At 32.8% G+C, this 16,054-nt stretch overlaps 1 protein-coding gene across 1 annotated transcript in view; it reads left to right on the forward strand.

Moving 5' to 3' along the window:
* PCLO (piccolo presynaptic cytomatrix protein) overlaps positions 1-16,054 on the forward strand; it is a 420,227-nt gene that overhangs the window by 276,729 nt on the left and 127,444 nt on the right. Inside the window, exons 10-11 of the mRNA XM_077770160.1 lie at positions 3,602-3,738; positions 10,366-10,456. Of these exons, the coding sequence (XP_077626286.1) occupies positions 3,602-3,738; positions 10,366-10,456 (228 nt within the window). The remainder of the gene's footprint in view (positions 1-3,601; positions 3,739-10,365; positions 10,457-16,054) is intronic.

Consider the following 16,054-nt stretch of genomic DNA (forward strand, 5'->3'; position numbering starts at 1 on the left):
TTGTGGCATAACTAAACACCTAACGCTGTGTGTGTACATTCAGCATATATTTGAGAGGATTTGACAAGTTCATTTATTCATCATGGAGTTTTGTCAACATAGTACCAGACATATAGGTGTTTCTAGATATTCTAAAATGTGTTTGTTTACATACAACCCTAGAAAAATAACCAAATATTTTATTTCACATTTATATGTTTGGATGACATATAATCATCAAGGGCTGTATGAGAAATATTATTTTCCTAAATTAGATGATGAGATGGCATGCAGCACACAAAATTATAAAAGTATAAAGATGATATCAAAGAAATAATTAAAATTTAATGTAAATGAAATTACACAATTAAACTAAAATGTATTTAAAAATAAGATAAGAAATGTAGTCATAAAGAACATGCTGATACAGAATTAGACAAAGGACAGCTATAACAATTTGAATTACATATGTAACATTGTGTGTATGAATTGTAGTGGTTGTCCTTCAAAATTGAATGTTTTAAAATGTTAGTTATTTTCTTTGCTTTTTAAATCACATGAACATATTACTTTTCTTCTGGTAAAGTGATGCCAACTTTTCTTTTGAAATCTTGGATTCCTTGGGTAAGGGAAAAATTAGAAAATATTTTTCCTAATTACATAACTCATTTGTGAGCTAATGAAATATTAAGAACTCTTAAAATAAATTTTTGCCAAATATATGCTATATCTGTAATTCAGTGATATGAATATCACTTTGAGAAGTGTTAACATTCTAACAGGTTATTTAGTATTGAGTAGACAAAAGCAAATTAATTGATTTTAAATTGCGTGCTCTCTCTGAATTCAATTACACTCTAGGTTATAGATTTTAAGAATATTTTGTCAGATGTGTTTTATATGACTTTGGTTAACTTGAAATAGCTCCCTTGAGATAAAATCTAGAGAAGCATAATTTGCACTGCTTAGTATTTATAGCCTTAAGGTTGAAGTCCACAATTTGACGTGCATGCGCATGCGTGGTTGATTACCTACATCTAGAGCAGAATGTCTTTGCTTTGGAGCAGATTTAGAGGGAAGCTAAGCTAAAAACAACCAAGTATATTTATTTATACAAACACAAATATTTTCTTGAAAACATTCTTTCAAAGTATACTCCAAACCAAAAATAAATAATAAAGCATTAATAGTGTCTTTTAAAATTATTGTTTTAATCTGTGTATAATACTGAATACAGTTGAACTATCCATATAACTGTTGCCTGTGGTTAATGCTAGACCCCCTAATAGCTCACTTTTAGTTTATATTTAAGATTTCAAGAAAATATCATTAGTTGAAAACAGATATTTATCCTTAGCAAATTATTTAAGCTAATAAAATATTTTCATAAAATTTAATTTTTAAAGTGCAGACCTACCATAGGAGATCACACAATTGGAGTTGTAAGCAACTAGCATTTATATCCAGTTTGCTATAAATTATGAAGAAGACATACAATTTAAAAATAGGTTCATTTACTCTGGTTCCACTTGATCGATCTATAAATTGCTATGCAAAGTATGACAGATATCCTAACTTAGGTAACAAACTGTGGACAAAGTATGTACTCAGTAATAAATTGACAAAATTTGGATCAGGTTGAGATTCTGTTTTATTTGTATAGACATAGCCAAGGAAACATGATTTAAAGGATTGTGTTTCAAATGCATTTGGCACAGTTACATATTCAAGTGAAATCATGTACTACATCATCCAAAATACTCATTTATTAAAATTAGTATAGATTTTTTTATGAGAAATTAAAAAAAGAAATAAATAGGGATAGTAAGAAGTAAGATAATACAGTGTTACTGTGGTTGGGGATAATCTAATGTTTAGAGACAGATGATTAAATTATAAGTTTGTTTGGTATTTGCTTATCAAATTTCTTTTATATTATTTTTTCATAAGTTAAGTTTTTTAGTATAAAGTCAGAACTATTAAAAACCTTAATAGATTATCAAAGAGATTGTGAGTAAAGGTTGTGTGACTATTAATGAAATTCAAGGGCCAAATTAATGGTTTTTAATGTGTGTATCATAATTAGGATATTTAACTTCTTTCTCTAGTTGATGATTAATTTTTCTATTTAATTCATCTCCCAAACATCTATTCAATTTTATGGTCTTTAGAAGACATTGTTTTAATGTTGAGGGAGGGGGAAAAAAGAAAAAGAAAAAGATAATATGAGCCTTATCCTCAAGCAGCTTAGAATCTCCTATTAGAGATCAGAAAAGCACATATACAACCGCACACCAGGTAGGTAACATTGGATTTCCTCAAAACGAAGACTGACTAAATTATGACACATCATCAGTCATCATACTTATTGAGGGAAAATGCTATGGTTAATCACAGGAGGTGACCACGGGACCCAGATCACAGGAGGTATGGAGGTGAGTAGGGGCATATATGCTTTCGGTTTGCCAATCCTACCAGCAAAGATATAATGGAAATTGCCTGGGGAAAATAAAAAGTGTTGGGAAGTTTTGGAAGAGAGGACAATCAAGGATGCAGACAGAAAAAGAAAACTCTGATGAGTTAGGAGAACTCAAAAGTGTGGCATGGTGTGTGCTAGAATTTATAGAAAGCCTAAGTTTATAGCACCATCAACGAATCTTTCAGCACAAGAACTTGAGAAGGACTGCTCCGTCTGCCATTTAGGAAACAGCAATATATTTCCAGAGATCATTTTACAAAGTAGGGATCTTTTTGCAAAGAATAAAACTTTATATGAAGTCAGATTCGGTATATTAGGGTGAATAGGATTTTTGGGCACCAAGTAATAGCTTTAAAAGACGTAAGTACCAAGAACTGAATGGGCTGAAAAATTTAAAATAAGTGCGTACTTAAATATGGTTGCATTTCAAAAACATTATTTTAAAATGTCAAATTTTACCTATAAGAGCAGTCAATCAACTCTTCAGTCAAATTCCTAAATCTATGACCGCATGGAAAATAATTATTTAATTTTAATAAAATATTATAAATATATTAGGCTACCACATGAGTATGGCACACATGTTCCTCACAGTAGTGCCTGGGATCCTCTTAGAAAAAATGTTTGGTGTATTTACTGAATGTCATAGAAATGTCATGTTTTCAAAAATACTCACTTGGTTTTCAAAGCCAGCAGCCACAAAGTAGTCATTGATATAATAGTAGGAAAGTGAAAGAATCTTCTGTACTGAAGGAAGACATTTTCCTTAGATTTTAGTGATAGGTGGAGGTAGTGGGGGAGAGGTGAAGAGGTAGAAACTAAAGGGTTGAGGTTGAATAAAGTAACTTCTGAGGCATATTCACTTGTTCATTGATTCAGTCACTATTAAAATTTCTTCTCATTTAAAATTTAATTTTGTTTTATTTTTCTCTGAGAGATGTGTACATTATGTTTCTAAGTTATTCCATAGTACAAAATTTTTATCATAATATTGGAAATGATTTTTCTCATCCTATTGGGAGTTGTATTTGAAATGCATGAATAGTTAACAAGCCTGGAGCATGTTAGTACTTGAGAACATTTTCTGTCCTCTATCTGTATTAGCTGTGGTTGCAATGTTTGATATTTCCTTGGTCTCCAAAGCCTATCATCTGCGTCGTGAAGAAACAGATTGGTTTGACAAACCCAGGGAGTCTCGTTTGGAAAATGGACATGGTCTGGATCGCAAACTTCCAGAAAGACTGGTCCACTCTAGACCACTTAGTCAACATCAAGAGCAAGTAAGTGCTATATTGAGCAATCTCTTTTAGATTTATCCCCCACTGCCACAAATAATTAGTATCTCAATCAGTCAATCAAGCAATCATCCTAGAATGGTCTCAGTCTCATTTATCCTAAAATGTGTGGGACTTCTGTCAGTCAAGTGCATAAAAAAAAAAAAATGTTTTTAGTAACTTAAAGTACTAAGTACCTTGTGTATCATCCATACTGTCAACATTGCAGCATAGCCATAGCACTTCTTCTGGGCAATTTAAGTGATTCATTCCTCCAAAAGGTAAGTAAATTTGTACATTCCCAACACTGTTTTACCAGGAGAATGCATGTAGCTCCTAAAGAGCTTACAGAATATTGGGTAAAGTAGATTTGGATAATTTCAGTGCTTTTTGGTAACAGTGTGTTCAGGTGTTAAGAAATATAGCAAATAAAGGAATGACCAAACCAAGTCAGCTGGGACAGGGGAGGCTTCACTTTGAGAAAGAGGAGAATTTATATTTTAGTCAATTATGTAGACCTGTTATTTTTATATTGTCTATGTATTTTATCATCAGAAAAACTCATAAAGTAGATAATATTAATATCTATCTATAGGGGAAACTAAACATAGATACAATTAGATAAATATGTTACCAAAATCCCTGGTCATATTCACTTAAGAACAAATGAGGTGATTTTTGCATGAATTTTGAAAGACACTTAGAGATCAACTGTCGGATAAACTGAAGAAGATTCCTCTGGTAAGCCCAGTGGTTTTAAATCAATTGCCTTAAAGATCAGATATTTTCGGGCTGTGTACCCATAATCATTAAAATACCCACAGAAGAAATAGTTGATTTCATATACATTAATTCCCCAATCATCCTGTCTGATTAGTGACTCTCTGATATAGAAGACAATTATTTTGAACGGCAAAGGTAAGCCATATAAACTTACTGTAATTTAGTTCAATGTTTATCACATTAAAGTATGAAAAAGATGACTTTGCACCTATAAGTACTATTGAAAAGATGATATCTATACTCAAATTTTCTTTCTCCCAAAGAAGTTTCAGTTTTCCTGGATAAATTTCTAGCTGCTAAATAGGATTTCTTTATCTCAAGATTTTGTTCTGTTTTGATTTTATATATCATATTTTCTAGAAATCTTGGAATTCTTCTATGCACAAACATTCTCTTTTAGTGTTTTTGATATCTTTAATAACATTTTGGCTTAGCCNACAAACATCAAATAAATAAAAAATATTTTATTTTATAAAAAATAAAAATATTTTCAAAAAAGATATTGGTTTAGGATTGTGTTTACCTCTATATACGTGTCCATACACTTTCATTTCTTTGTACTTCATTAAAATGTATCAGGGAATTGAAATATACTTTTCTTAACTTACCTTGTTATTATTAAAAATGTAAATATAGCTGTAGTTCAATCTCTTCAAATAGAACAGGCTAGAGAGCAAGAAAAATTAATATAATCATTCTGAACATGTTTATGAAGCATAAATTTACCTCTTTTTATCTACAGTTACTAGAATAATAAATCTGTCAGCTAAAAATAGCTTCCTTGAATATATTTCAGTATGAGGTTCTCTCATAATGACTTACTTTTTAATCTTACCTGTCTCATTTGTTTCTTTGAAGTTTAGTATTTCCCACAAACTTACATCAGGTCAATAAAAACACAGATCCTTTAAAGAAACCTTAATAAAATGAAATATATAAACTACAGAGCTAGAAAATAACTTTCATACAATTATTTCCAGACACTATTTCCATAGATGCTTAGAATGTCTTATCCAACTAATTTATTCAACCAATATTCTTGGAGGATACATTTTAACATAATCTGTGTCCAGCTCAAAAAATATTTTCTAAAATTCTATTGTATGTAGACGAAAAATTAATAACCTTGATTTTTAATTTTGATTTTCTTTTACTAACATCTTCCCATTTGTGATTTTAATCCACTGAAGATGAGGACATAATGCATTCTGTGTAAACAAAATATATTTATAAACCAATATAATGCCAAAATTAAGCAGAGGGAGTATATTTAAGAATCATTTCATGAATTTCTTTCTGTTTTTTATAAGGAGGAAATGTAAGCATCCTTGTTAGAATTATTTTTAGGGAAATGTAATAAAGTAATGAGGTTTTTTTGTTAAAAGGTTTTTTTTACGTTTATAGGTTTATTACATTTTTGAAATTAGTTAATTTTGAAAGAGAGAGGGGGGAGAGAGAGAAAACAAGAGAGGAAGACAGAGCATGGGCAGGGGAGGGGCAGAGAGAAATGGAGAGAGAAAATCCCAAGCAGGCTCTGCACTGTCAACCCAAAGCCGGACATGGGGCTCAAGCTCATGAACCGTGAGATCATGACCTTAGCCAAAATCAAAAGTCAGACACTGAACTGACTTAGTCACCCAGCCACCTCAGTTTATTACATTTTTTATTTTGATGTCTAACATACAAATAAAAAACTACATATACAGTTACCAAAATTGCAAATATACAGAATTTTAAACTAGTTATAAAGTGCACAGCCATATAACCAACATACAGACTGAGAAAGGGAACATTGCCTGCCCCCCCCACCACCTTGTGCCCCTTCCAGATTGTAATCTTCAACCTCTTCCAAAAAAGTAACAAATATGTAACAAAAGTGACAGATTTTGTGACACTGATTGCTTTGATTTCTTTATAGTTTTTTCTCAACAGAAGCTACACAGAAGACAACATATGCTTTGATTACATTTACATAAAGTTCAAAATTAATGTTTTTGTATTAATATTTATCTTCAAATACTCTTTGTCATTAACGTATCATAACTGTTTTTTGGTCTAGAGAGAGTAGCCAAATGGCATTCTCATTTTATTCACTTGTTTGCATCTCTATTCATAAAAAGGTAATATCGAGCTCTTGGTACTAATAAAGCTGACTGCCTGTATTTGGTAACTTATGCATATCAAGAATTTATACTCATAAAATACTCTGGAGGCAAAGGAATAAACCCAGACTGACTAATCCAAACATTAATTTCTGGGGTTTGAAAATATCTTATGTAAAAATACAAGAGAAACCCAGAAAATTTTTTCTGAATATATATTAAACTCAAAATCATATTATTATATAAATATGTATTATATATATATATATATTTTGAAAGAAAACAAATACAGATTACCCTTCTTTACCTCATCTCAAAATAGGACCAGTGCCCCTCACAGGGTGAGTATAAAGGTCACCACTTCCTGTCTAAGGCCACATGCTTCCGTTTCCTGCACTAATACATGTGTCTTCTGCAGTCGTCATGCAGCTGCAATATTGAGGTACATTAAACCCCTCTGAGAAAGCCACCCTTCCCTTATATTCTAGGCCTTTGGATGTCTCGTTTCCTCTCCCTGAGTCCTCTTCCTCTTCTCATCCGTTGGCTAACTCTAGTCATCACTTAGGTCTCCATGTCATGCCCTTTCTTACAAGAAGACTTCTCTCACAGTGACCACACATCGGGGCAAGTGTTCTTCCTTTGTGCTCCCATAGTTTTGCAGGCATTATGTCACAGTCTCTGAGCTCCTCGAGAGCAGGGACCCCCGATTCCATACACCACAGGGCCTAGCACAGTACTTGGAACACAAGAAAGACGCTCTCTTCCCTGCATCTCGCATGCATGGGGTTTAAGAGAGGGAAAGGATGAGTGTCTGTGTGAATAACAGATATGTTACCACAAGAGTTATCATTTCCTAAGTTTGAAGGCTCAATTACTCGTGAGAATGTGTAGGAAGGAACAATAATCCTCTGGCTGGGAGGCATAAAAATGATAGTTCTTTCAGTGCAGAATCACCAAAAGACAGTGATATCAGAGACCAGACTCTGGGGGAGACGAGAGGTTCTGCCTAACATCTTACCCCTACTCCTATTTGGCTGAAGCAACATGTACCCTGAAACCCCATCTGCTGGGGAACCCTTGACATTCACCTCCAATGCTTAGAGAAAAGCTAAGATTCAACTAGTTCATACATGGAAGGCAGATACCACTGCTTTCTACACATTTTTGGTCACAGTGATCATAATTATGGTGGTTTAATGTTTCTGAGTTATTAAGTGAGTTCATGATACTGTTACAGTCTCTGAAACTGTCAGAGGTGCTATGAGATTTTCTGAAAGCAACATTTTATAGAAATGAAGATGCTAACATCCCTTCTACTAACATCATCATAGGTACAAATTAGAAGGTGATATTTGTTAGCTAATAAAACTCGGGGAAAATTTGGAAAAATCCTACTTCTCTCCTAGCTGTGCAACAAATGCTTTGAGATTATGTCAAACTCTCACTGGTCTAGAGATTTGGAAAGAATAGCAAAAGGTGAAGATGTGTTTTCTTATGTTATTTTTGACCAAGTGGAAAAAGTGATTTTTTAAGATTGTCGTTAAATAAAACACGAAATTCAAGAAATTTAAAATAAAATGAAATAATACCAATTTTGATTACAGCAACAAACCAAAGTTCAGTTATATCTAGTTGCTGTAGAATTTTCGATGCACGTGGTTTATATTTTAATTAAAAAAATGAAGATCTTTAAATGCAGATTAGGGGAGGGAGGAATTGGAGTGAGGGAACGAAAGTAGAACAAGAAAGGATGAAGGAAGGGGAAGTAAGAAGAGCAGAGGAGAGAAATGAAGAGGGAAGAAGAAAGGAGAGAGAGGTAGACAGAGACTGACAGAGAGCAAACAAGACAGAGAGAAAAAGGGAAAATGTATACTCTTTTTTCCATCAAAATAAGGTTTTCTTTTTTTAATTTCTTATTTATTTATTTATTTATTTATTTATTTTGAGAGAGAGCGCTCATGCCAGCAAGGGGAGGGACAGAGAAAGAGGAGAGAGAGTCCCAAACAGGCTCCTTCTGTCAGCGCAGAGCCCGACCTGGAGCTCCCTCTCAGGAACCATGAGATCATGACCTGAGCAAGCTGAAATCAAGAGCTGTTGCTTAAGTCACTGAGTCACCCAGTTACCCCAATAAATAGGGTTTTCACTGACTTACAAAGTTGTAGTAGTATGCATTTTTTAGATTAACTGATTATACCTACCATATTAGGTTTATAATCTTGCAAACAACGTTTTAGTTTTATTCTGAAGAATTCATATAAGATTCCTGGACTCAGCAGGATTCTGCTGTTGTTTGGGGAATGTTTTCTGTTCATCAGAAACCTGATTAAGCTTATTCTTTCCTGAAGAGAATAAAAGCTAAAGGCTATAATTTAAGCTTGCATTTTTCAATGCCTATTTTGCTTTTAACATGTATAATTCTAACAGTTTTACATCTGGATTTTCACACTGAAACCACCCAAGTATTCAAAGAAGCTTTCCTCACAAATTTAAAATCTCTTGAGTTCTAAATTCTATTTAATATTTTGGTTCAGTACTCTCACACTCTTCTCTTTTTTAATGTCTATTTATTTATTTTGAGAGAGTGTGTGCATGTGCACATGCAACCAGGGAAGGGGAGGGGGTGGAACAGAGAGAGAAGAGAAAGAGAATCCCAAGCAGGTTCCATGATGTCAGTGCAGAGAGACACGCGGGGCTTGATCTCATGAATCAAACCGTGAGCTCAAGAGTCAGATGCTTAACTGACTGAGCCACTCAGGCGCTTCTTAAACTTCTTAAGTAAACTTAATTTTGTTTGTAATTTTATTCAAATTTTTCCAAGGTGATAGATTTCATACTAACAAAATCCTGTTAAGACAGATATGACTAAATATTTCACTATTTTTAGCTTTCATTATTTCACAGATCTCATATCAAATCAAAGTTCCCTAAAATAGAATACGATATGGGTTTGCATTCTCTAATTTGTTTTGTTTCAGAAATATCATTTTGCCAGAGGCAAACAGATAAATGCAATCTATAGTATTTTCACATTCAAATCTTAATAATGGGAATTGGAATCACAGGCTTGTATCAATAGCTTTAATTGTTGCTGCTTCCACCTGAAGGAATGTCAACAGTAAATGAGAGAGAACTCCATCAGTGACAGGGCTTTGAATGAGAGGAAGGCCTCAGAAAGAAATAGAACGAACAAAGGCTTTATACCTATATGGAACTGGCCTCAGCACCCAGTGAACATTGAAACTTTCAATAGATATGCACAGCAAAAGCACAGCTCCACCGTAGAACCAAAGCAACCCAAATACAAAGCAGTCCTATTAAGTGATAAACATGTGGTATGAGAATTTTTTCTGCCTCTTCTCCTCTTGCACCTCTTAACTGATGAAAATGAAAAATACCTTTCCATTTCTAGGCTGTCCAGAGCAAAATCAGAAACTTGCAGGTCTTCACACACTTGATCTACCCACTGCTAACTCCGTACTACTGTAAGAACAGACATCCTTCAGAAGCTCATTAAGTTCCCAAACACAGAAAATCATTTTGCAAGAGAAATTGGTTATAAATGTGAAGCTCATGATGAACTCAGAAACCAGTAATATTATATAATGTGGGATGCTTAAATTTTTATCATTAGAGAATCTGAGAATATTTTATCGATTGAATCACTGCACCTAAAAAAACAAGTGTAATTCTGTATATTATACTTTGTGTTTTTAAACATTGATTTTTCACCTTATCACGTGTATCTTAGATTATACAGATGAACGGGAAGACTGTGCACTACATCTTTCCTCATGCAAGGATAAAAATAACAAGAGACTCTAAGGATCACACGGTTTCAGGTAAAGGAAATCAAATAACCTTCTTTTTTATTTTAATGTCAGGTTGGGATATGTATTTGGATTTCAGTTCAGACGGCTTCCCAAATTTTAGAAGACACTTTTTTTATGTCAAAAATTGTGTTTTTGAGAATTTCCAAAAATAAGCAGACCATACTTTTGAACATAAAAGATTATAATGGCATGGTTATTAATCTGACAGATTACTGATGGGTACATCTTTAGGTCTTTTTTTATTAAATGCATTTTTAAAACATACATGGTATCATAATGCCCCATGATCCTTCCCCTATTGAGCAATATGGTAACTGGTTTTAGAACTGTGAAATATTCTTTACAGGAAATAGAGAACTACTATATTTATAGGTGATATATCTAACATGGTATACATGCTGGAGGGCAGTTTTTTCTTAAAGACTGATACAACCAAGGACAAAAATAGGTATTTTTTTCAGTTTGCTTGCTGTTGTTCCTTGCACATTTTGGACCATGGAGCACATGGATGTGGAACAGGTTTTGCTCTGAGCAACTTTCCACTATTTTCATAGAGGATGAATTGTTTAGGAACCTAATGTTGTTTCCTTTTAAGATTGGGCAATTTTTCTCCTATCAGAGACAGATCATTTAAACTTCCAGAGTTTCATTGCATGCACACGGTATTTTAAGTAATGATGAAAATCCCATGATTGAATCTCAAGATCCATGGGCTCTATGGATTGGAATAATTACTATGGAACAACTCTATGGAATAATTAGTTCTACAGGCTATTTCAGTTCCCTCCAGCTAATAAAGCAAAACAAAAGTACTTCCACAGCAATGCCAATTTTGTTTTCAATGCCAGCAATAGATAGAAATCTTCAAACTGTTTAACTGAATCATCAGAATTCTATATTAATGAATCTATTTTCTAGCTGTAGTCTTACTTTTATACTGTATTAATCATCCCTCAACCTTATTTGTCTTTTGCAACTCATTATTTTAATTTGCTTTCCTTTACCCATTAGAAAAAAAAGTTTTAAATATAAAAAAGACAGAAATAATAGCGATTAATATCTCGTTGTAAATACTGTAGTCTGAAAACTAAATTCATTTTCCTCTGTATGTAGATTTTACAAAATGAGAAGCAAGAATCATTGTTTTAAACAATACATTTACTAGTAATATACTGTATCTTCGCTCTGCATGCACCTTTTACTTTTGATATTTACCTAATATAAAAGTAAAAATATTTTCCCCATTATATTTCCCTGCATTAATTACTATTGAATATATTTTCCATGTATCCTTGGATAGCATGATCTCATAGTAAATTAAATGTTTGGATACACTCATATTGTTTTTAACTAAGTCCCCAGTACCTCCAAGGGATTTAAGTACACATATAAGCACAACCAAAGCCATGACATATTGGATACACTTTTAATTAGTTATTTGTTAATATTTGCTGATTGAACACGCCTAGTGTGATTTATATTGTGTTCATTGCAAGACTAATAGAATGAATACAACACAGACTCTTATCTAAACTGTTCTCATAATTTGGTAGTAAAATCTGAAATATAAGTAATTATTACAGTAGAATTTTAGGAACAACTGAGACAAAACCAAGGAATTTATATGTAACTTTTATTTTTCATACCTGTACATTCATATATATATATGTGTGTGTGTGTGTACACACACACACACATATCTATGCATCATTATTTATATTTTTATGATCACAGAGAAATATATGCATATACATATGTACACACACACATATATATGCATCTTTATTTATATTTTTATGATGTTTGCAGAGAGAAATATATGCATACAATCTTCTGTTAAGTGATCTGTAATTTTTAGGAAATAGATTCTTTAACTGTTAACTGTAAACTTCAAAGATATAGGTACTGATCAACAAACGTATAATGGTTTTGAAAGTCTTTATTCAGCTCACCACAAGGCAACAAAATGAAGAGAATAGATAGTGAATTTTTGCAGAAAGACCTGAGTTAGAGTTCAACTCTATGGGCTTATGTAAATTTTGAGAATAAATTTGCTCATCTGTAAAATAAGACCAACTCTCTGTATCTCACATAATTGCAAATGAACCTAGCACAAATTCCTATACTTACTATACACTCAACAAATGTTATTTCCTCTTCTCTTAGAAATTATCAGAAGAAAAAAAAAAAAGAATAAAATGTAACACTGAAGAAATGAGTCTCTTTTTTATTTAAAACCATCTTATGGCTCTAGAAACACAGCTGTTTCAAACAAGCCAAAGAAATTCTTCTGATTTCAAAAAGATATTTGCTTATGTATAGTTCCATAATGGACTGGCTACATCTGCAAGGCTAGAAAGACTAATTAGAAAGTGTAATAGTGAAGAACACCAAATATGTTTAGGTTCAAAAGACAGCAGTATCTGGAAATCGTGGCTCATTTTCTGTTCTTCGTTAGTCTACCATCTTTATGAGCTTTTAGAAATAGGAGACAAATGTAACAGATCTCATTGGATCTGAGTTGGTAGCAATACCAAACATGGATAGCTCATTATGGATAGCTATTTAAATAAATAGCTTTAATAAGGCATAATTTACATATCATGAATGCACACATTGTAAGTGTACAAATCAATTACTTTTAGTAAATTTATGGAATTGTGTGACCATCACCACAATCTTATTTTAGAACAAGTCATTACAAAAAATTCCCTCAAGCCTGGTAGCAATATCCACCTTCAACGCTCCAGCCACAGGCAGGAGATTTACATTCAGTCTCCAAGTTTGCCCTTTTATAAATTTAATAATACGGTATTCAGTTTTAGTGTCTGGTTCCTTTCACTTATCAACATTTTGAAGTTTGTTTTATCATATGTATCAGCCGTTTGATCTTTGTATTGCTAAGTAGAACTCCATTGTTTGGCTATTCTACATTTATTTTATCCATTGGATTTCTCCCAGTTTTTAAATATTTGCATACAAGCTTGAGTTTAAACATATGATATGTTTTAATGATTTCTCAGAAGTGGAATTGTTGGGTTCTATAGTAAGTTTCTTTTTCACTATTTAAGAAACTGGCAAATAGTTTTTTAAAATGAGTCTACCATATTACATGCTCACCAGCAATATCTGAGATTTCCACTTTCTCTGTGTCATTGCCAACACTTGATAATGTTTATTTTTTGGGTGGGTGTGGATGATAACTCTCTGTTTTAGCTTCTGTTTTCCTAATGACTTATGGTAATTAGTATATTTCAGTTGGTTATAAACAACAGATATGTCTTCTTTGGTGAACTGTTTGTTCAGGTACCTTGCCCATTGTTTATTTGGGTTGTTTGTCTTCTTACTGAGTTGTATGAATTCATTATATATTTTGGATACTAATCCTTTATAGGGTATATATAACTTGAATATATTTTCATCTAGTCTGTGTCTCGTGCTTTTAACAAATTATTTTAAGGGAAAAGTATTACATATTAATGGAATTCAGTTTGTCAATATTTTGTTTCTTTACAGACCAGGCTGAGTTCTTGATAGAGTATTAAGAATTATCCTGAGGTCATAAAGATTTTCTCTTATTTTTTATAGCAGAAGCATTATACATTTTGGTTTCTGACCTATTTAGTGTTGCTTTTTGTATATGGTGTGAGGCAGAAGACCACATTCTTTTTTTTTTTTTAAACACAAATGAATATCTATTTGTGTAGGCACCTTAAAGAAAATCCCCATTGAATTGCTTTGGCACATTTGTCAAAAAACAATCTACCATTAATGTAAGGGTTCTTTTTGGCTATGGAACTAACTTTTATTTCACCACTCCTATACTTTCTTGCTTATTATTGTTTTATCTTAGGTTATGAACTCTGGTGTTGTAAGTCTCCCTTTTCAAAACTGTTTCAGCTGTTATAGATCCTTTTAATTTTTATAATATTTTAGTATCAGTCTTCTGGGATTAAGATAGGGGTTGCATTGAAATTATAGGTCATTTTGGAGAGAAGTGCTATTTTAACAACACTGAGCCATTTCATCCATGAACATGTAATATTTCTTCATTTACTTAGATCTTCTTCAGTATTTTTCAGTAAAGTTTTATAGTTTTCATTGTAGAAGACTAGCATGTCTTTTGTTAAATATGTCCCAAATTATTTTATTATTTTTGTTGCTCTTTTAAATGGTGTTGTTTCTTAATTTCAGTTTTGGACTATTCATTGCAGTTTTATAGAAATACAATTGATTTTTGTATATTGATCTTTCAGCTTATAATCTTGCTAATGTTGTTTTTTGTTTACTAGTTTTCTCGTGTGGAATTCTTGAGATTTTCTGAGGACGCACGTTCACCTCATCTGCATATAAAGAAAGCTTTACTTCTTCCTTCCCAACTAGAATAGTAAATTGATTTTTTTTCTTATTGCACTTACTAAAACTTAGTGTACAGTATTGAACAGAGCAGTGAGAATAGACATCCTTGCTTTGTTCCTAAAGAATGTTGGCAACTAATTGTAAAGAGAAATCAGGGACTCTGCCCTATCCCTGCCATAGAATTCCTTTCTCTCCTCCCCTTCATTAATACTCACTGGAAGTGATTTTTTGGACTAACATTTTAAAAAGCAGAGCAGAAGTGTTTCAGAATAGCTTTAAAAACACAACAGCTAATTAAACTTAATTTTATTTTATTTTTTCAAATAGTAGTGGATTACAGAGATGAGAGTTACAAGAGAAAGTATAACTTTCACTCCGGAAACATGTCTGTTCCATCCTAATTGCTGGAACTTCACTAGATCCTACAAGGTGGGCCTTGACACAGAAATTTCTTTCCCATTTAGGAGGACTTCTTTACTTTCATTCTCATTTTAAGAGTATACTTATATACATAACAATTTCTCATTCTAAGAGTACAATGATATATGATACAATTTCTCATTGTAAGCTTCTCAAATTATTTTTAGGGATAAACTGAGTATAAACTTATAGAAATGAATGGTAGATCAGGTGGAATCTCTTCTCTTTTTTTTAATGTTTTTTATTTATTTTTGAGAGTCAGGGAGAGACAGTGCAAGCAGGAGAGGGTCAGAGAGAGAGGGAGACACAGAATCTGAAACAGGATCCAGGCTCTGAGCTAGCTGTCAGCACAGAGCCTGACACAGGGCTCGAACCCACAGACCATGAGATGATGACCTGAGCTGAAGTCAGACGCTTAACCAACTGAGCCACCCAGGTGCACCTGGAATCTCTTCTAAAATCACAGTTTCTTCCTGGTAAATTTTAATGAAGCTTGCATTCATGTCCTTATTAACAAAGGAAGTGTTTATTGTCAAGGTCAGTTCCACATGAAAATCATCACTCCTCCTGTTATCTATCAAGATAAATATTGCTTGTGCACTTCTCTTCCTGCTAAGGAAGTGTTTTGCTTCTAACTGGAGATAGGTTAGCACATTTTTCTATGCATTCATAATAAAATTAAGTTAAAGGAATTAATGGGTGACACCATGAGGAGAGTGTGAAGACATTCCAGACATTTAACCTATAGAGAGGAGGACGAATGGTAATGTTTAATTTGAAAATTAATGTGAAATTTAAGGGTGTAAATCCAAAATGTATGAGTTGCCA

Source organism: Crocuta crocuta, unplaced genomic scaffold, assembly GCF_008692635.1.
Source record: "Crocuta crocuta isolate KB4526 unplaced genomic scaffold, BGI_CrCroc_1.0 scaffold424, whole genome shotgun sequence".
In the NCBI taxonomy this organism is placed as follows: Eukaryota; Metazoa; Chordata; class Mammalia; order Carnivora; family Hyaenidae; genus Crocuta; species Crocuta crocuta.